This window comes from Protopterus annectens, chromosome 2.part0, assembly GCF_019279795.1.
Source record: "Protopterus annectens isolate FY-2018-M chromosome 2.part0, PAN1.0, whole genome shotgun sequence".
NCBI classification, from domain to species: domain Eukaryota; kingdom Metazoa; phylum Chordata; order Ceratodontiformes; family Protopteridae; genus Protopterus; species Protopterus annectens.
This window is the reverse complement of record NC_056728.1, coordinates 1,086,394,317-1,086,416,496: the sequence shown is the minus strand read 5'-3', so window position 1 is coordinate 1,086,416,496 and position 22,180 is coordinate 1,086,394,317. Positions and strand designations below refer to the sequence as shown.

At 41.5% G+C, this 22,180-nt stretch overlaps 1 protein-coding gene across 1 annotated transcript in view; it reads right to left on the bottom strand.

Annotated features, from left to right (window-relative positions):
- CNTLN (centlein) overlaps positions 1 to 22,180 on the bottom strand; it is a 3,122,808-nt gene that overhangs the window by 2,372,823 nt on the left and 727,805 nt on the right. Inside the window, exon 8 of the mRNA XM_044061293.1 lies at positions 13,383 to 13,568. Within this exon, the coding sequence (XP_043917228.1) occupies positions 13,383 to 13,568 (186 nt within the window). The remainder of the gene's footprint in view (positions 1 to 13,382; positions 13,569 to 22,180) is intronic.

The following is a 22,180-nucleotide window of genomic DNA, read 5'->3' as shown; positions in this document are numbered from 1 at the left end:
ACTGATTGTGAGAAGGATAGGTTATTGAGGACAGAGATAAGTTGTTTGTGTGGGACCATGTCAAATGCTTTAGATAGGTCTAGGAAAGTAGCAGAGGAGAGATAGCCATTGTTTTTATGCTGAAGGATAGTGTTAGTAAAGGAGAGTAAGGCAGTGGTGGTGCTATGGTTTGGTCGGAAACCATGCTGAGTACTGGAAAGGATGTTGTTAGTAAGGAGATAGTCTGAGACCTGAGAGTGCATGCATCTCTCTAGTATTTTGGAGAGTGGAGAGAGAATAGCTATAGGGCGGTAAATGGTTAGTTCTGCGGAGGGTCCGCCTTTGTGGAGGGGAATTATATGTGATACTTTCTACAGTGTGGGAACGTAACTTTCTGACAGAGATCGGTTAATCAAGATGGACACTGGGTTGGCCAGGGCATCAGCTGCAATTTGTAGGTATTCACTTGGGAGGTTGTCTGCTGCTAATTTGGTGGGTTTAAGTTTAGTTAAGAGTTTTTTTTATGTTGGAGGTAGGTACAGGAGAAAAAGAGAAGGCAGTGGGGAGATTACTAGTTGAAGGTGTGGGTTGGAGGGGAGGGGGGTTGTGTTGTTTAGCTAGTGATAGTATGGCTTGGGTGAAGTGTGTGTTGAATGAAGTAGCAATATTTTCTGAGGAGTGAGGGATGTTAGGAGGAGGGGTACTGACTTTACCTGGGTGGAGGATGGAGTTTATGGAGGACAAGAATTGTTTGGGGCTGTGTTGTGAGGAGTCTAGTGCAGACTGGTAATATTGGAATTTGTCCTGTTTTATTAGCTTTTTGACTCTATTGCGTAGTTCTAGGAATTTCTGTCTAGCTGAGGGGGTTTTGGTTTTGCACCAGTGCTCCCAGGCTTTATCCCTGTTTTTCATTTCTGACTTAGTGGTTTTCTGTAGCCATGGGGAGGGTTGTGCTTTGGTTCTAGAAAATCTTATGGGGGCATGGTAATTAAGGATGTTCAGGAAGGTAGTATTAAAAAATTCAACTGCGTCATCTAGACTGAGGTACTTTAGAGGATGCCAGTTACATTCTTTGAGGGATGAGATGAATGTGAGTGGGTTAAAATTTAGTTTTTTACGTATTTGACGGTAGATGACAGGTTTAGCTTGGTATAGGTATTTTTTGAGTAGGAATGTTGGGGAGTGATCACTGAGGCTATCTGATAAGCAGCCTGTTATATATGACTGGGGGCTCTTACTGACTAGTATCCAATCCAGGGTAGTGTGCTTGCTGGAGTTTTTATTTATCCTGGTTGGTGACTGGACTAGTTGGGTGAAGCCATGAAGGTGTACATGATGGGTTGGATTGTTGCCAGAACAGGATTGCCAGTCAATATTGAAATCACCTAAGATGATAGTTTTTGGGGGAGTTGGTGGGTAGACCAGCTGAGGAGGTTTTCTTAGTGGAGGGATGTTTTGGCCAGGTTGGAAGTAGCATCAAATTAAGTTGATGGTTTTGTTTTGGTTAATTTTGAGGTTGGTATATATTTCTTCTTCATTGCCTATTTGTGGAGCTGATGATTTTAAGATTTGGATGTTTAGATGCTGTTTAAATATTATAGCTACACCACCTCCTTTTTTGTTTAGCCGGTCTACTCTTAGTATGCCGTAACCTGTAGGGAGTATTTGCTCGCTGGTAATGTGAGGTTTTAGCCAGGTTTCTGTCAGGATTACTATATCTGGGGAGTACAAGTCTATGGTGGCATGGAGTTCATGGACTTTGTTGGATATACTTCTAATATTTAGGCTTAGCAGAAGGAAGTCACTTGGCTTTCTATTGGCTGTAATATGGGAGAAGTTGTGGTTTCTAGTCTGATTATGAGGATTGGGGTTGGAGATGGTAGGGCCAGGGTTGGGGTGGATGTCTCCACTTAGGGCTAGTTTTGATATGCATGAGATTATTAGTTATCTCAGTTTTTGAATGTGTTTGTTTATAAGGGAAACTTTATGATTGTGCTCTGTGGGTAATAGGTATGGTGGGAGGGCTACTATGTTAAGTTGTAGGGATGCTTTATGTTTGAGAAATATAGTTGGTAGAATATGTGGGGGGTGCATAGGGATGGTTCTTGAGCTGGTGGGAGGGGAGCTGAGTGTGGGTGAGACATGAGTGGTGGTGTGAGTAGTAATACTGGTTGAGTGGGGGAATGATGGAGCTTTGGTAGGATGTAAGATATACAAGGAGAGTGTATGCAGTGAGCATAGGAAAGGTATGCTTGTACATGTTAGTTGAGGAGGTATGACAAGTAGTGGGAAGATGGAGGAGGTAGTGTTGGGTTAGTGCTGTGGTTGGCTATTGGAAAGATGGGAGGGGTTTGAGTGCAATAAAGGTGGGACCACTGGGGGTGGGAGGGAATAGGGGGCAGGGTGGGGAGCTGCGGTAGAGACCCTGTTAGTTGCTCGTATGAGGGGGCTGGAAACAATCACAAAGCAAAGACAAGTATGTGTTAAGAAACAATCACAATTGACCAAGGACTGCTCTGAAACTGTAAGTCATTTCTTAATTTCTCAGGTGGAAAAACAGGATAACCTTGTATCAGTAGGTTACTGTGGTCATAGTTTAAATTAACAAACACACAGTATTGATCAGTTATGGATACTATATGCTAACAGAAGGGAATAAGAGAAAGTGGAAGATGTGTGTGTGTGTGTGTGTGTGTGTGTGTGTGTGTGTGTGTGTGTGTGTGTGTGTGTGTGTGTGTGTGTGATAGAGAGCCTGAATTTCCGATATCCATCTTGCTGATGTGATAGCCACCAAAAAGAGAGTTTTCCATGAAAGCAACTTAATATCACAAGATGCTGCAGGTTTGAAAGGTGGTTGCCACCAAAAAGAGAGTTTTCCATGAAAGCAACTTATTATCACAGGATGCTGCAGCTTTGTAAGGTGGTTGAACAATAAGGTATATAACCATATTCAGATCACAAGGAGGAGGAGGATCCTTGTGTGGAGGTTTTAACAACATGGTCCCTTTTAAGAAGGCTTTGCAAAGTTTGTGGGAAATTAAGGATAAGTTGTTTACCCCAATGTGAAAATTTGAAATGGCTGCTAACTGTAGATGCTGCAGTTGTGTTACTGAAAAAGTGGGCCAAAAATTACAGAATGAAGTGAATGGGAGATGTGATGGATCCATATTGTGTTGTTGTGCCCACATCACAAACCTCTTCCATTTGCTCCTATATAGTTTTTGAGTAGATGACTTATGGCAGCATATCAGAATACGACGGAGTGGAGAGGAAAGTATGGGTCGTCTGGCAATCAACGGAATTTGGGGATCCAAGCTGTCAGCCTGAGGTTGTGAAGGTTGGGGTGAAGCATTCCTGTTGGGTGTGACAGTAGACCCGGAAGGGGTTCCAGAATCCAGGGCTTCCTTAGTAGATGAAGCCAGAGGAAGGGAAACCGGATTTGTTAGGCCAATATGGGGCAATGAGGATTACTGTACTCTTCAACCTGCTAGCTTTCTGAAGGAATCTGGGAATCAACTAAATGGGGATAAATGCATACAATAGTCCAGGAGGCCAATTGTGTATTAAAGCATCCCTTGGGGACTACCTCAGTGGGGGAATTAGGATGAAGAAGCTGCTGCATTTGTTGTTTAGTGGAGAGGCAAAGAGATTGCGGCAAGGCTGGCCCACTTGTGGAAAATGCTCTTTGCTACATTCTGGTTGAGAGATCAGTCGTGAGGCATGAGGATGGCTCTGCTCAACATGTCGGCTATGACGCTGGACCTTCCCAGAATGTGCAATGCTTTCAGAAAGTGGTTGGATGAGATCACCCACTGCCACACCCTGAGCGCTTCTCGACATAGAGAGTAGGATCTGGTCCCTCCTTGTTTATGTACCATACTACTGTCAAGTAGCCTGACTGAATCGCTACCGTTCCCACAGGAAGAACAGTCCGAAATGCCTGCAATCCTAGAAGCACCACCCTTATCTCCAGGATGTTTATGTGGAGCTTGGCCTCGTTTGTGCACCAGGTACATTGGACAGTCTTCCCCAGTTTATACCCCCCCCCCCAACATGGGAAGCATCCGTTGTCACCGTAGCCTGTGGTTGAGGGAGAACAAACAGTCCACCTTGAATCAGCTGTTCTGAGCAAATCCACCAGGAGATATCTTTTTTGCATACGTTCATTATGAGATTCTGATGAGACATTGGTTGACAAATTACTGACCATTGAGAATCCAAAAGCTACTGCAGAATTCACATATGATACCTGGTGAGAGGGATTAATACGATTGCTGCAGCAATAAATCCTAAGGCGTACAGAACATGATGTAGTGCCACCTTCTTGTTTCTGATTAAGCTTGAAGTTTGTCTCTTGATTGTTAAGACCCTGGAAGGAGGAAGTCTGGCAGTTATCTGCTTGGTGTCCAACAGTGCTCTTATAAACTCTAACATTTAAGCAGGTTTCAGATGAGATTTTTAGTGATTTATGGTTATGCCTAGTTCTGAACAAAGCTGAATTACAGAGTCTCTTGTGTGAACAAGTAGATGCCTGGTCGGGGTGGATATGAGCCAGTTGTCTAAATAAACACCCGGAATCCTTGTTGTCTCAGGTGAGCCACAACCACTGCCATGCATTTGGTGAACACTCTGGGGGCAGTGGTGAGACTAAAGGGCAGTTGTCAGAACTGGCAATGAGTGGCTCCTAGCCAGAAGCGTAGGTATCTTCTGGAGCATCTGTCCATTTTTATGTGGCAGTACACATCCTGAAGAACTATACAGCACTTCCAATTGTCCTGTTCCAGAAACGGAAGTATGGAATGCTCCATGACCATTCAATACTTGTACCATCAAATTGACTTGTTCAATCTGCTGAGATCCAGGATTGGTCTCCAGTCCAGTTTTCTTTGGAACCAAAAAGAACCTTAAGTAAGTTCTAAACCCTTTATGAATTTATTACAATTTATTTTAACTTATTATATTTTATTTATTGATATTATATTTATTATTGATTATTAATTACGGTGATCTAATAGTTTTTTATTAAATATGGATACTATTTGTTCAAGGATGTTCTGGCATTTGCAGGACGGGATGCATTTTTCTACTATACCACCACCCAGTCTGCACAACAGTTTTTAAGCTTTTTAAGGTAGGAAGGGTGATGTTACCTGTCACTATGATTTGTGACCGTCCGAACTATAGGACTGTTTTAATAGGTGGTTTTATACACGTTATTGGTTTAACAGGTTATACATTGTTAAATAATTTATTAGTATTTAGGTTTGTACTATTAATTATTTATGGACTTTATACTATGTTGTTCATGTATTCACCATTAACACATTGTACCACTTTAAATGGTGATTTGAGAAGAAGAGCCATGTGATTATCAACGATTATTTAATGACTGACTTGATGGTTATTTGCCATTTGTTCTGAGGAAGCTCAGTACTGACCGAGAGAAAGCGCTTAACTTTTATCATTTTATTATTTTATTTTGTGCAATAAAGTTGGGTTTAACCATTTGGTTATCAATACTTTTATTATTGGAATCCGGGTCCTGTGCTTTGAGGGCTGCTATTCTTCTTGTTTTTTTTCTACATTGAACATTTTGAAGTTCTAAACCCTCTCTGATCTCAGGAGACCTCTTAGAAGACTGTCTTTTCTAGCAGTTTCTGAATTTGAATGACTGCTTGATCACTTTGGGAGGAATGTCTGGGATTTTTCTGACTGGAGGGGGTTGTTAGGAAAAGGGAATTTGGTAACCTCTGGATATTATCCTCTGCACCCACATATCAGAAGTTATCTTTTGCTAGGCTCTCCAGTGCAGGGATAGTTGACTCCCGATTGCCTAAAGAGTGGACAATCGGGCCTCTTTCAGGAGCACTGAAAAGGCTTCCTGAAGAAAGATTCCCAAGAACCTTGGTTTTGATGACCTCCTCTGCCTCAAGGGTGATGTCTTCCATTATTGACTCCCCCTCTGCTTCTGGGGGGAAAACTCACCACGTGTGTCTTGGTAGGACCCTTGAGAATTTTTGAACCACGTTTTTCCACTCCCTCTATGACCTTTGTCTCTGAGGAGCTGAAAAATGTATGCCCATAGCAAATAGAGTCTTACCTACTTCCTCACACCTGGATAGCGTATCTTTGACTTTGAGACCAAAACGGGACATGCCGTCAAACTGGGCATTGACAAACCAAGACTTAAAAGGTTCCGTAAAATTTCAAAGGTGCATCCAACCATGCTCCTCATCGAGATGCCAGAACCCGCCACTCTGCTCGTCCCTTTGGCTGCATGTGGTATGAGCCTCAAGGACAAGTTGGTTACTGAATGTAAGGTGGCTACCTGGGAAGGTACTTTCTCTTCAGCACCCACAGCTACTGCTCCTTCAAGGGTGTCTGAAAGCTCCTTGATCTGATCCCTTTGCAATTTGGTACAATGTGAAAGATAATTCAGTGACCATAAGGCAAAAGTTGCAGATGAGAAGACATGCTTCCCACATCTAGCCATCCCCCTGGAGTCCTTATTAGGAGGATGCATAGCTAAACTCTCCTCGGAGAGTTCCTTCTTGGCTGCTGCTGCCGCAACCATGGCATCTACTGCAACCCTTTTTGCCCAGAAAACCTTATCCAAGGGAGCAGTGATTTGGTCTCCTGGGAACAGGCTCAATAGAATGTGGGGTGTCCCATGCCCATCGTGAGATCAAACCTATGAGCTCATCGGTAGGCGGAGTCATCCCGGAGGTAGATGGGAGAAAACCAAAGGCAGCCAGATACACCGACTCCTCAAGGAAACTACTTCAGGGGGGTGACTGTGGGGATCCTTCACCCTAATCGAGGTCAGTGTTTCAGTGGCTGACTCCTCCGTGGAGTCCAAATGCTTCCTCTTGAATAATCTCTTCCTAGGGACCTCTTCAGTGGGGTAATCTGGGGAGGTATCAGAAGAGTCGGGGGATGTGGTGTCCTGGTGCCTGTGGTCTCGCAGTCCCTGTGGAATCTGGTGATAAAAAGAGGCAGGCAAGGCATCTTGTTGGGATAGTGGATCAGAGGGGGGCAAGTGACTTCCTAGATGCAGTGTCAGCTACGGCCCTCTCCAAGGCCCCAAAATCTGACTGCCCCTGAATGGACGAGGTCTCCGGCTCCGATAAACATTGTTTCCAGGATGGGGTTCCCTCCAGTCTAGAAGTCGGCTCACCTGGAGTTGAAGTCGGAGCCTAGCTCACCTTCGCTGTAGCCCCGAGGAGCATAGACTCCACCAAAGACCTGGGAGTCGAGCGCACGCGAAGTTTGCTATGGCTCTGAGAACTCTCTGGCTCTGAAAAAGCCGATGAGCTCCGAGCAAAAGTCTGATCTGAAGAAAGTACATCTTCAGATCAGAGGTAAAAGGCACCCGGCGTATCGGATCCAATAACTCTGAAGCTTGCCCTGAAGTCAGAGGAAGAAAAAGAAGGGGAGCGGATGGTTTGGACTGGCCTGAAACCTTAAGGGTCGAGGTCAAGGAAGACTTTGTGATTCCCTGTGCCCACAAAGTCTTCTGCGCCATCCGTTCCACATCATCTCCAGTTAGACTCCCATTTGAATGGGAGGACGAGGCAGAAAGGGATCTAGGTCTCAAAAGAAAGGGAGACGGTACCCTCAATGGAACCAGGTCATAAGACGGAGAGTACCGAGTCCTTGGTAATGTCAAAATCGGCTTAAAAGGACTGGATGACGGATCCGACATCAACCAGATAAGATCAGAGCTGAAAAAGTCCGATCCAATAGAGCAGATGTTGGAGCCAAGGTCTCCAATCAGATCACATACTCATCAGAATTTGAAGATTTCAAAGTTTTTGGTTTCAGCTCCAAGACATCTTTTGGCACCGAAGGGAGTCTCTTCTTAACTTTGTTCATGGACCTAGAGGACAAACAAGAAGCTGGCCTTGAATGAGCTGATTTCAATTTAGAGGCCAAACCTGATTTTTCTTTTCCTCCAGAAACAGTTTCTCCAAAATCTGAAGGCAACATACCCCTTAGAATGAGCTTGTTTTTATGTTCAACTAAACATCTAAGATTAAAAGAATGGCATATAGCACAATCCTCTTGTAAGTGAAGGGGCCCAAGGCAGTATACACATAGACAGTGCGAGTCTGTGATGGGGATTTTATGCCCGCACTTAGAACAGTTTTTGAAACCTGATGATTTCTCTTGTTTCTTTATCATAATGAAAAGAGGAAGACAGAAGAATCACTCAAACAAATGCTCACACAGACACACACACACACACTGAAAAAAGGGAACAGCAGAAAGATATATATATATTTTTTTTTTGGACAGAAGGGGAAAAACTACTAACAATAGTAGTTGAAGAGTTACCTAAATGGTAACGGGGAAAGGAGAGTAACCTATAAAAAACAGTTACTGGTGGGAAAGAAAGGGATAAGAGAAGTAAACTGAATAAAAATGCGGTTACTTTTAAAAAAAAGGGTTCTAAGCTACAAGACAGAGAGAAAGGTAAATTTCAGACAAAAATGAGGAAATATAGATTATTAGAGAAAAATACTTATAAATGTATGACCTGACACCAACAGCTAGCTGATCGGACCACATCTTTGCAAAGCGGCAAATGAGATCTGAGACAATGGAGAGAGATGCACTGTGGATAAGTGGAGGTATCCATGAGCTTTTTGGTTGCCACAAGCTTGCTAACGGCCGAGTTGGATCCGATGGATCTGATCTGGACCCATATGCGAGGATGAGATGAAAAACTGACAATATCAGATAATGTTTTCCGCGTCTTTATTCACAAAACTCCATAAAATAAGAAATAAATATGTTATGCAGACTATAAGCAGTTACAACTCCTTTACATACAAACACATTTTGGATTTATACTTTGCATCAAAACTCAAAGGTTCCCTGAATCCAATAGCTGAAAATCTGCAAGGTTCAATGATATACAGTAAACTATAGCATACAAGATGCATATGACTAAAAGCCAAAAACCTGTGGTCTGAATCACTAAAATTTATTTACTTAAATGTCAGTGTGGAAAAATGTAACCGCTTCAAAAGAAAATTCAGTAGTACAGTTCTAATTTTTTCTACTATTCTATCTTGCTGACACAGTTTAGTGCACTGCTGTTACAGCTACCATGCTGCTTTTCAAGGTCTCACACAGTAATTCCAGATATTTCTGCTAAGTCAAGTAAATTGCAAAAGACAGATATACCTGAGGGATTTTGGTCCCCTCTAGTTAAAGGATTTTAGCTGATGTGCATCTTAATAAGTAAAAAAAATATATATTAGTTACAAACCTGGCAGTTTCTCATTCTTTTTCTAACACAATTTTTGGGAACAATGCAATCAGAGAGACAGATATACAGCATAAAAGCTTAACCATTAGACTACCAGAAACCCCACTCTCACCAAATGTGAAATCTTTTGGAGAAGTTATGTTATTTATGAAATGTAGAAATATGTTGTGACACAGTGAGAAATGCAGTATGCTGTAATGCAATAAATTACATAAGAAATAAGCTACAAAAGAAAAATCCCTTATTGCAAGTAATAAGCATGCGTATTTTTATATCTTCTACATTTCAGTAATATATCAGTTTGCTGTTGCGATAAAAATTTTTTTTTTGCAAAATAATTACCTGCAAACACAGCAAGAGAGCTAGCATGAGAAGTACTAAATAGAAAATGATGTACAGAGAGGTGTGATTATCAATACATTTTGACAGACAGGCTCAAGGGATTTTTTTTAATCATTACCTATCAAGAGATTACAAAACTACATAATATTATGCAGTGCATATGCATTAGTTTGCATAATAAATGGAGTGGGAACTACTGGAGAAAACATTAAATTTAAAAGAAAATATATAACAGTGCAAGAAATGATATGTATTAGTACATCTATCTGCTCAAGAGCTCAGGAAATTACTAGACAGAGAGCATTAGCCATTACTGAAAAAAGCCTACTACTCTTAAGCATAACACTGTCATCAGTGTGCACCTCTAATGTAACATATAATATGTGGTACAAAACCCAAGCCCAATGTGGGTGATACCAGAGAGCATTCCGTTCACTCTACTAGTGAGTACAGCTGTTTCTGTCACTTCACATCATCAGTTAAGCTTGTAACAGGCGTGTATTTTAGGCACACAGTAAAAAGGCTGAAGAAAGAAGTTGATTTTTCTTTTCAAGTCCATAGGACTTAACTCTCTCCGACATCTGAGCTGCAGAGGCTTCACCAGAGACACATATACACAGTCCACAGTCTAAATGGTAGCAAAAAGCACTCATTCATTGCTATAAATGCAGATACTGCTTCAAAAATCTGTTATAAACATATGCAACATATCCGACAAAACAGATGCTGCTGTAAAAGTTTCAAACAAAGGAAGCTGTATACCCCCCCCCCCCCAATAATGGGGAAAAAAGTTAAAATTATGCACGTGGATTCAACAGTCACTATTTTCTTGAACATTTACCACCCTGCCCTAAAATAGCAGCTGTTTGATGTACCTCTTTTTCCTCTGTCCACAGATCTTACACTTGACCTTTAAAACAATGGTCACTACCTTGCTGCATCACCAGTGGCTGCTTCAGTCCTTTGGAATCAGACTCTTTCCTACTCACTTCAGAATTTTTCATCTCAACTTCATTTCAATTTTTTACATCTTTGTTTTTATTTTCATTAAGTATCCCACCTCATCAGTACAATTTTAATTGAGTTATTGGCCCTTGCTACATTCTTGATTTTATGCAGCCTGGGAAAAAGTTTTTTTATGTAAGCAGTTATTACTTTTCATTTGCGTCTGCCATGCAGCCTGAATTGTGGCTGAAAAAGTTCTTGTACCAGGCCACTCACCCAATTAAAAAAAATAAATAAATAAAATGATACACTCTTATAGAAATATCTTTATGCCTCGCAAATAGCATATATCCATTCTGGTCAGTGAAGACTCTGTGGCCTTTCCACTCTGCAGTCAGACATTTTGTAGTACACCTTGTTTCTCATACTGATCCTTTAATTGCTGGTACCAAGTGTTTTTTGTACTGCTCCCTGAATTTTGCCACAACATTCAGCCTCTCCTTGATGCATGCAATGCTGAAATATGTTCTTCCATTGCCATGCTCTTTGTGGTCCTGTCTAGATGAGGCAACCTATTATTCAGAAGAGAAAGAAGATTTGGTCTGTGTCCTTTCACAAGCTGAGAATGACTTCATCGGGACATTCTGCCTGATCATTTTTGCCAACAGACACTGATGTATCATTTCCTTCTCACATTCACTAGTAGATTTTTCTCAATTTCCAGTGGTCTGTGTGTCTTCACAAATTATCTGGCACTCAGACATGTACATTGATAAATGATATGAAGGTACCAGGTGCAAGTTTATGTAAGTGCATGCTATTCCATACCAACTGATTTCACTGCACTTGGAAACCAGAGACATGTCAACAACGGGCTTAGGTTTAGGACTCTTATACCTCAAGCAAACATCACAACTGTCAATAATCTTATTCACAACAAAAATACTGTCAGTCTGTTTCCTGAACTACAAAGCAGTTCTTGCAGTCTTTCCAGAGATGCATTTCCAAACTGAAGATACGGTTTCTTTAAAACCTTTCTCCTCTCTAGTCTTGTTCTCTGAAACTGTGAGGACTTTGTTCTCACGACTCCACTTATGTTTTTTACTACAATGTGAATACAGTAATATCCAAGTCAAAATCACTTTTTGTTTAAACATTTCTGCTTTGTCATTTTCTATCACAGGGACTGTTCTTGCCCTTTTTTAAGGATGTCTTATTCAGCAACAAAAGTATCCCACTTAGATCTACTTCTGTTTCAATGTCATAATATACTTATCCTGGTTTTGGTGGTGGTGTTTTTTTTTTAATTTTCTTGGTGGAAAGCAGTACAAACACATCTCCACATTTAAAAAGCCCTACCACTAGTTATATCAGTTTTCAATATCTTTCCCACCTCACTTTAACTAAGCTACAGCTGTTTAATCATTTTTCTCCACAAACAGGACATGTGAACAGTGTGTCAATTGCAGCTGACCCAAAAAATTCTGCTACAAAAAATCTCTGCAACTGAAACCAGCTCTTTGAAAAATAAAATGTTGAATTGTTCTATACCTTCGGACGATCATATTTCCTCAATTTTAACTTGCTCACCTCTGTTTGTAGTATTTAGCCCAGTAAATAGGTGCTCTTATTAAGCAGATACATCTCCATCAATTCTTCAAACCATGCACTGAAATCTCCAATGCAACATGTTTTATTCTCCCAGTAAATTAGATAGCAACTACAAAAGCATAATTTCATGTTTCCACCTCTGTAACATGGCTAACCTTTATTTTTCTAATGAATTCTATAGTTGACGACCATCCTCTATGACTATTAAAAAGGCAGAAAAAACAAGATGGGAATTCAAACTTCACAGACAGCACCACACAAAATGCAGTATTCCTTGCACAAAATTAAAAACTTACATTGTTTGTTTGAATTAACCCATTTAATGCAGTGCTCAATAACATGGACGAAGACAGTACAGTTGTTACAACCTACACACCAGACACTGCTATTATTTCCATTTATGAACTGGTGACACAGTTTTACAAGATGTTAGGTGCATTAAGGAACACCCAGTGGAGAAAACAGTGAGTATCTACCTAGATATCTTTTCCTTCCACATTATAAGAGCAGTATAAAAACAGCCTACTGAAAAAGCACACACTCATTACCATTCAATTAGACTGCTGCAAGAAACTGCCATAAAACAGATGCAAAGAGGACACTGGAACAGAAGCCTCCCACAAAACAAATGTCATGAGCAAAGAAAGTTACTGCAGACTTAACACAGAGCTGACTGACTGGCAACCAATGAGTTTGAATTCCCCAATTGCACTCATAGAAATGTGAAAATGTACCCAACAGATGTCCAAGGAGTTCTGACATCCACAGAATTGCAAACCTTAGTTAAAAAAATCAAAGCAAGTCACCTCAAGTCTTTGAAGCATAATAATGGCAGAATCACATGGCTTAGTCTTCCATTTTGCTTTATAAATTGTTTCCACTGGAAAATGGCAAAAAAAGAATAATACAAAGATAGAAACAATGTATTTTTGATGAGCACCAGAATAATAAAAACAATATAGTCTACAATTCTCCAACCAGCTAGACTACTTATTACTAATGGCAAATACAATGTATGTGGCTAGGAATGCATATATATCTTGCCTTACAAATTTATGTAATTATTGGAATTGCATTAAAACTAACGCTACAGTTTTGCAAACCTTACCTGCTTATACAGTGGAACAGAAATTTGTCTAGTAAAGTTCTGAATCACACTTATAAGTCATTAGCTCTTGGTAATCAAAAACAACACTGACAGTAGATAAATATGTATTGAGAGACTCACCATATCCAATTGACCAGTAGTGGTATGCTGTGCCTGTTTTTGTAAGGCTTGTTGAAGCTGCAGTTGCAGTTGCCCAATTAACTGTTCCTTCTGATGAAGCTGAGACGTTAGGGAAATGTGGCTCTGTCGCAGCTGAGCCTCACTTGATTTTAGAGCATCATAGTATAGATTCAGGTCATTGTAGAGCTAAGAAAATGGATGTAGGAAGGCAAAACATTTAACTATACTGTACTAATAACAACTGTTCTTATTTCATCAGATATATGTAGCTATTTTTTGCAGTAAAAATATCCAAGTCAAAGTGCAGTTTTCTGTATACTCCTTGCACAAAATTAAAAACTTACACTGTTTACTAGATGTTTGGGTTACTTCATTTAATACTAGTTTAACTGCTGACTGACATGTCAAGTAGAAAGCAGTGCTCACTAAGATGTAAGAAGGCCGTTCAGGTTTTACAACCTACACACCAGGCACTGCTATTATTTCCATTTATGAACTGGTAACACAGTTTTACAAAGTTAGGTGCATTAAAGAACAAGCAATGGAGGAAGACAGTGAGCAGCTAATAAGATATTCTCCTTCCACAGCAGAAGGGCATGGGAGATAAAATCTCAAGTTGACAAGGTAGAAACTTTGACTTAAGCAAGTCTCAGAACCTAAAGTACTGTTATGTAAAATCTTACCATGACGGTAGATGTCCTTCTCATCACTGTTGCAGTATTCATAACATTAGGGATATTCTGCCTAGGGCAGCCCAACATCTGGCCAGTATACCAAAGCCTTAGGCTGCTTTAAGGTACACCATACTTCATGTGTATGCTCCTCGCGTAGCATAGGGCATAAAAGTGACGTCCGGATGTACCATCCTCAGAACTGAAAGTCCCAGTAGGAACATCAGTCCAAAGAAAACCAAGAGGTAACTAGTACATAAATGGACCGGTGGAGGATGGAGAAAGTGAATACTGCAACAGTGAAGAGAAGGGCATCTACTGTTATGATAAGTTTTTACACAACTGTACTATGTCCTTTCATTTCACTGTTGCAGTATTCATTAAAATTAGGGAGAGCACCAAAGCTCAGAAAGAATCTTGGGAGGAAGGACCAGTAGAGCTCTCTAGGAACCCATGAAGGATGGCCATAGCAAACCAAGCTCTAGCTCTAGCTCTGGAATTTCCATCCAACTTGTAGTGCTTTGTAAAAGTATGCACAGAATTAAAAAGAGTTAGCATCTAAACCCTTGAAAAAGCACCAGAAGAAACAACAGCTTTTACACAATAAGGAAGGCTCTTACCATGAAAAGAATAACAAAAAGAAATAGCTTCAGAGATTCAAGAAAAAAACATTCTGCTTGGATACAGCTAATCCCAAGGACTTGGGATGAAAGGAAAGCAGATGATTGTATTTGTATAAGACTAAAATTATTAGGAAATCTAATCTGCGTTGTCAATGCACATCCAGCATGTGAAGCACCTTCTCACTGGCAAATTGTGGAGAAGGGAGAAAAGTGGGTGAATGAATTGACTGAATAAAGGACAAATAATTCACCACCTTGGGCATAAAAGAAGGATCAGTACACAAGGACACTCTATCCTTATGAAACACCAAAAAAGGAGGACAAGCCATAAGGGCTTGAAGCTCAGTCACCCGTATGGCAGAAGTAAGGACTAACAAAAGAACAGTCTTCCAAGAGCAATGTTGCAAGGAAGCTGAAGCTGCAGGCTCAAAAGAAGCCAGAGTCAGTTTCTTGAAAACAAAATTAAGATCCCAGAGAGGAGGAAGAACAGGCTTCCAGGGAGGCCTAATATGAAGGACGCCTTTTAGGAATTCTTTAGCTTCAAAACCAAAAACTAAAATAGGAGATAAAGGCTGACAAGCAGCGATAGCTGATACATGGGCCTTAACAGAAGAATAAGCCAACCCAGCAATGAGCAATTCACACAAATATGAGAGAACCAAAGGAACATCCACAAAAACGGCATCCAGGTTACGAGAATGACAACAAATGAAAAACCTCTTCCATTTGGATAAGTATGATTTCCTAGTATTGGGTTTCCTGGCCTCCTGCAGGACCCTAAGCATGTCCTCAGAAAATAAAGGTGTCTATGTGGAATTAAAATCCTATCACCCACAGAGTCAGTTGAAGAGTCAACAGGTGGGGATGGATGAGAGATCCCTTGTCTTGTGTGAGTAGGTCCACCCTGTGAGGAAACTAGTGATGATTGCCCTTGGCTAAATACAGAAGAAGAATGAACCAATGCTGTCTTGGCCAAAAGGGAGTCATCAACAAGACTTTGAGGGCATCCTGTTGAATTTTGAACAGGACTTTTAAAATGAGGGGAAGGAGAGGGAAAGCATAAAGAAACATCCCCTTCTAAGAAAAAGGCAGGCCGTCCATCTTCCATACCAGAGAACCTGGGACTCTGGCACAAAATACAGGAAGTTGTCTGTTCAGAGGGAAGGAAAACAGATCTATTTGAGGATTACACCACTAGTGGACAATGTCCAGAAACACATCCATGTGAAGCATCCATTTGAAGGATTGAGTTAAAGACCTATTCGGAATGTCTGCACAATGTTTAAACCTGAGGGAATGTAAACCACCTTTATGCTGGACAGCAAAATCCCATACCAGCACTGTCAACCAGCAAAGAAGATAAAATCTTGCTCTCCCCTTGTTTGTTTACAAACCGCATCACTGTGGTGTTGTCTGTAAACACCTTGAAAGGTCCTAGGGGAAAAAAGAGAATGAAAATCCTGAAGAGCTAGCAGAAGGGCTCTTGTGTCTAACACTGGTGTCCTCCTCCTGTTGAAGAGAAGATCAGACCCCCTGCACCTTTAGGGAGCCAAAAACTGCTCCCCATCCCACTTCTGAAGCACCTGTGAACAGCTCCTGAGAGGTAAGAGGGGGGTGAAAAGGGAGTCCTGGATTTAAGGACAACTGCTGAATTCACCATTGGAGTTCCTTCTTGAGAGAAAGTAGAAATGGAACTACAAATTCTAGGCGATGATCATGCTGAAGCCAAACTGACTTCAGAAACCACTGAAACTTCCTCATATGAAGTTTGGCCAGAGGGAGCATAGGGATGGTGGTTACCATGAAACCCAGAGCTCTCAAAAGCTCCCTTACTGTAATGGAACCCAGAGAAAGAAGAATTTGAAAAAAAGCTGAAGGTCAAGGCCTTTGAAGGAGGCAGGGATACCAGCAAAGGCACCAGGTGAATCGTGCAATGCAGGAAAACATGGTCCTGAGAAGGAGTCAGAGAAGACTTTTTTGAAGTTTACTGTAAACCCCAGGCTCTGAAGAGAAATGGTAAAATGGACTTTTGCAACAGGATCTGTGGACAGAATGCTTGAAACAGTAGATCGCCCAAGTAGGGAAACACCTGGATCCCTTGAAGCCTGCAAAAAGCAATCACGACCGAAGCATTTGGTGAATACCCTTGGAGCAATAGAAGGGTCAAAGGGGAATGCAGAGAACTTAAAATGCCAGGAAGCAACATAGAAATGCAAAATCTTCCTGAAAAGGGGATGGGTCTGAATAAGGAGATAATCACCCTTGAGATTCAGAGACATCATAAAAGCCTAAGGAAGCAAGAGGGAACAAAGTCTGAAGGGACAACATTTAAAAAGTGGGCACCTTCAGAAAAGCATTAAGATGAGAGAAGTCTAGAATTGGTCTCCAAGTACCCTCCATTCTGGGTACTAGAAACATCCTGGAGTAAATCCATGCCCCCCTTTGGAACATAGGCACCTCTTGAATAGCATTCTGAGTCAAAAGACCCCGAAGTACCTCTGGGAAAAAAAGGGAGTTGTTCCTGAGGGAGCTGAGGAATACCCATAAAAAGGGAAAGAGATTTTGACACCATGAAATACCTCTAGTGAATAATGGACACAACCTAGGAATCCTGAGTAATTTGTAGCCAAACAGAAAGAGAGAGAGAGAGAGAGACAGAGAGACAGAGGGAAAGAGAAAGAGGAAAGTGGCTTGGAAGAATAGGATAGTCAGACAGCACATGGTTTATCTGGAAAGGAAGACTTCTGGGGTCCTGAAGTCTGAGTAGCCTTAGGGGGAAGGGGGGGGGCTGCTTGCCACCATTTTTGTGGTTAGGAGGAGGTGGGCCTGCTTGACACCCTTTTTGTGGTTAGGAGGAGGGTGAGATTGCCTGTGAACTAAGGCTGGTTTATTGGTAGAGTTTCTATGAAATTTAGAAACAGGAGAAATTAGGAGTTATGTACTTACCATAACTAGGTATATCCATTGTCCATTCTCATTCTTCCTCACTGATGGGTTAGGGATCTGATCCTCAGATCGGTCTTGGACATATTTTCCAGACTCCAGACTCTAATCTCAAGGTCCTCCCTCTTCCCATAATGAAACACTCCACCTGTAACTCCTCAGATCGAATTTGCTCCCTATGTCTATTGATGTATAAAGACAGGACAGAAAAGAAGGAATTTTGAGTAAAACTCTAGGAACCCAAGGTTCCCATACTGTCCAATATCCTTCTAGAAATATAAGGCTGGGGGATGGCTGGGAGGGAAGGTGAGGAAGAATGAGAATGGACAACATATATACCTAGTTATGATAAGTACATAACTCCCAAATATGTTGTTGTCCTTCTCATTCTGATGGGTAGAGTCCCAGCTACATAATTCTTGGGAGGCCCTCACGGAAGGATATGCCAGACCACTGTCAAGCCAAAGTAAGGTCTATTTCAGGAGACAATGCCCAGTTTGTAATGCATCACGAGAGTAAGTGTATACAAACAGTTAATGTATGAGGGATAGCAACAAAACTGCAGAAGGAGGGTTGATAAGGTAGTCACAGAATTGATAGAATGGCTTTAGGATGCCAAGGCAATTCTAAATCACTTTGTAGAGGAAACAGCAAAATACTGTCAATAGTCTAATTGATCATGATTACATATGGGACTGCTTAACCCAAGCAGTTAGGAGGAAGGAGAATAAACAGCTTGTCAGATTTTCTGTACTGTTGGTCCCATAAAATAATAAATATATGACCATTCCAAATGGACAATACAGACTGACTAACGACTATATCAATTTTCATTTCCCACTATGACAGGAAGTTCTTGTGGCAAAGGGCAGATGGAATAACTATAGATTTGAAAGAGTGGGACTTGGGAGGACAAGGCAATTGCCAATCTTTTAATGCATAAACAACAGAAATACCATCTGTAATTCATGCAGGTACTGTAACTGGAACCCATTTGGCTTAAGCAAACTGGTGAAAGGAGAAAAACAGTTGAATTGATCCCATGGTTACTTTGGACATAAGGGAGGGATTGGTTCAGTTTACTAATAGTAGAGAAAATTTTTGCCTTCTCCTAAAAGGAACTAGTCAGTAAAAGGGGTGTGGTGGGGCTGGCAATAGTATGTCTGTGAGAGAGAGAGAGAGAGAGAGAGAGAGAGAGAAAGAAACCAATGTCTGAGAAAGAAACCCCAACAGGTAACTTATTTATTTATTTCACATTTATTTACCCAGATAGACAGACTGGGTTAACAGGACCCGGACTCATTGAAGGCTTGGGGAGAAAATCCCAAAAGCATACACATATAACATTCCAAACACTGAAAGGTAGAGGTTCTGAGCCTGCTAGTTAATGTCATGAATGAGGGAAGTGAGCCTGCACTGTCTACAACCACTGTTAACAGAGAAACCATAAGGTCAGTTCTAGGGCATGGACATCAAAAGCTATTTCTCCTAAGGGTGATGTCTGAGAATCTGACTGGGCTCCAGGATCCATGAAGGATATCTCAGATGAGGTCTGAGAGAGAAACCATGCCAGAAGAGTGCAGAAGTACAAATGAAGATGACAGAGCTCTACAACTTGCTGGCTTTGTAGACATTCCAAGATCAATGATAGATTGGTAGAAGCATAACAGAGACCTGGAGGCCAAGAGCAAAAAACCAAGCATCCCTTGGGAGTATGCTCAAAGGGAGGATAGGAAAAGTAACTGCTGTATTTGACGTTAGGGAGGAAAGTAAGAAGGCCGTGATAAGGCTAGCCTCAGCGGCTAAAGAAAAAAAAAATTAGGTTGACAATAGCTTGAGGGACCACTCATGAGGAAGCAGACTAGACCTACTAATGCTGTCTGCCAAAGCATTCGATTTCCACAGTGTGTGTGTGCTGTAGTTAGAAGCGACTTACAGAGATCGCCCATTGTCATGCATTCATGGCCTCTCTGTACAAGGGTAAGGATCTGTTCCTTCCTGTTTATTGATATACTAAAATACTGACATGTTGTTGTGTGCATTGCAATTGATGTCAGAGGGAGGACATCCTAAAGGACGTCACCATGCAACCTGGTCTCCAGGGAAGTCTATGTGCTTTTGAAAAAAAAAAAAAACATCACTAGAGCTGTCCACGCTACTCTGGATGGGAAGCAAATGTGGTGTCTGTGGCCTGGGGGGTCAGCCTGCCTAGAAATGGGTTGTTTGACTGGATACACTGTCAAAAAAGATGTTAGCAACTCATTTTAAAGGAACAGGCAGGGCTAAAAGTAGCTAGCACACCACTTGCAGAATTAACTTTGCTGGTGGGGAACGGGAGTGATGGCAAAGTTCCACCTTTGGTTTCTTAGAGATGCGTAACAGTGACAAATCAAAGAAGATATCCGGTTTGTAACACAAGTGAGAACTTATGAATTTCAATTTTGTATCACAAATAGATTCAATCTTGCCCAATTTATAGCAATGCCTAGGGATCTGGAACCTTAAGACAGGTAATCCCCAGTCTGTAACAGCCGATGCCTGTTAGGATGAGTAAGGTAGCAGTCGTTCATATACCGAAGCCACCTGAAATTCCCTGAGCCGCAGGTGAGCAGTTGCTAATGCCATGTGTGTGGGAAAAAACATCATGAGGGCTGTGGGCAGAGCTCTGAACTGAAAGTGACCAGCTCTCAACTGGAAGAGCCGAAGTGTCCTGGAGCGCCTTTTTAATCTGATGTAATAGCATGTGTGCCGTAATTGTATAGAGCACATCCATTCATCTTTTCCCACAGCAGCCAGATGGACTGCGCTATGACTATCTGGAACTCTGTCTTTTAAGAAGGGAGAAAAGGGAAAATTAATAACCGCTGGATATTATTGCTTACTACCCAAGCACAGTCTGCAGAGCTGGTCCAAGAATCCAGTTGCTGCGAATAAAACTCTCCTGACTGCTATCTGAGATGGTTAGAGCCATATGGGGTAACCGGACTTCAACCCTGGGCAACATACTCCAAGATAGGGAAGTGGCACAGACTGAGGCTCAGATCGTAAGTCAGGTTAATATGCAAGTCCCTAAGGCAAACCTGTATACTGGAGCAGGGAAGAAATACAGATCCCAGGGAGATGATCACAGAGCCATGACAGGACACTAAGAGTCTCATTCCCATGTAGAATTAAAGGTACAGGCATAAGAATAAAACAGAATAAATTCCAGCCAAGCAGTGTCAAGAAGTCAGTATCGACCCATGCCCACAGCATTTCAACTGCACAGCCATGCCTTCTGACAGGAAGAATTAAAACTGTACCTTTTCATCTCTTAGCTCTAAGGAGTTGGTGGACAAGGCCTTAAACACTAAAGAGAAAATCTGTACAGTCTTGAGGCATGGGGACAGGTCTCAACTACCGGCTGAAGAAAACAACCAGAGAAAATTGTCGGTCAAAACCTGCACTCTCCAGATGAATCATGAAGCTTCCTGAACATGTCACCACTGGATGCTTCAGAGATCTTCCATTAAAATAGAGAAAAATAGATCTAGTATGAATAATTTTAGAATGGATTTTGGAAGACTGAAGGGACATCACATCTATACAGATCAATAACTCAGATTCGATAGTATCAGGTCCAAAAATAACCCGGTTGTCTGACTGGGCAGCAAGTACTTGTCAAATCCCTTACCTCTCAATTTTTAGCATAATAAATCTGTAGAAAGTCTAGATATAATAGGGAACAGATTTTAAAAATATTGTTCCAAAACTCCAAACAAATAAATGCCATAGTCAGTGGTTTCATTCCCCAGCAAATTTTATGAGGGACAGAGAAGAAACTGGAAGGCTGAAATCTTGGAGGGGAGCACTGCCTGATTAGACAGGGTCCGACAGGGGGAAGGCTGGAAGTGTGAGGTGTCCCTTACATTGGATCCATGAACTTAGGATCCAAGGAAGCCAACATCCACCTTGTCACTCCAGATCTGTAAACAGCACAGCTGTTTTAGAGTGATCTGCCATAAGTCAGGTCCGACAACTTTGGATCTGAAGGTTCCAGACCCAAATATGAAGGCAAAAGATCCTGGGCCTTGCAGGCAAATTTGTAGTCAGTCAGATCCAAGGACTTAGGATCTCAAAGAATCAAACAGCTCTGAAAGGAGGGTTTTTTTTTTGGAAACTGCACTGGCTCAGCAGTTTAGATCCAAAGGGGTTCTGATACAAAAAATGTCTGAAGCTTCCCAGTCAGATCCTATGTCTAGGATCCCAGGAAGAAAAATCTAGAAAACTGTTGGGGACGTAGGCTCCACAGAACTCTCGGATCTGAAAAAGGCTCCCTCTGCAAGCAGAATTGTCACCTGTCAGATCCTAAGCCTAGGATCCAAGTAGAGCTGTCAGACCCTAAGCCCAGGATCCGAGGAAAGCATTTGAGATGGAAACAGAAACTGATCTGAAGAACCTTGGATCTGACTGAATTTTGAGAAAGCTGGAATGTGTAATGGACCACACCTGACGGATCCGAGGAGAACTTAGGATCCAGAGGAGGTCTAAGGGTCTTCTGATCCGAAGACTAGGATTAAAA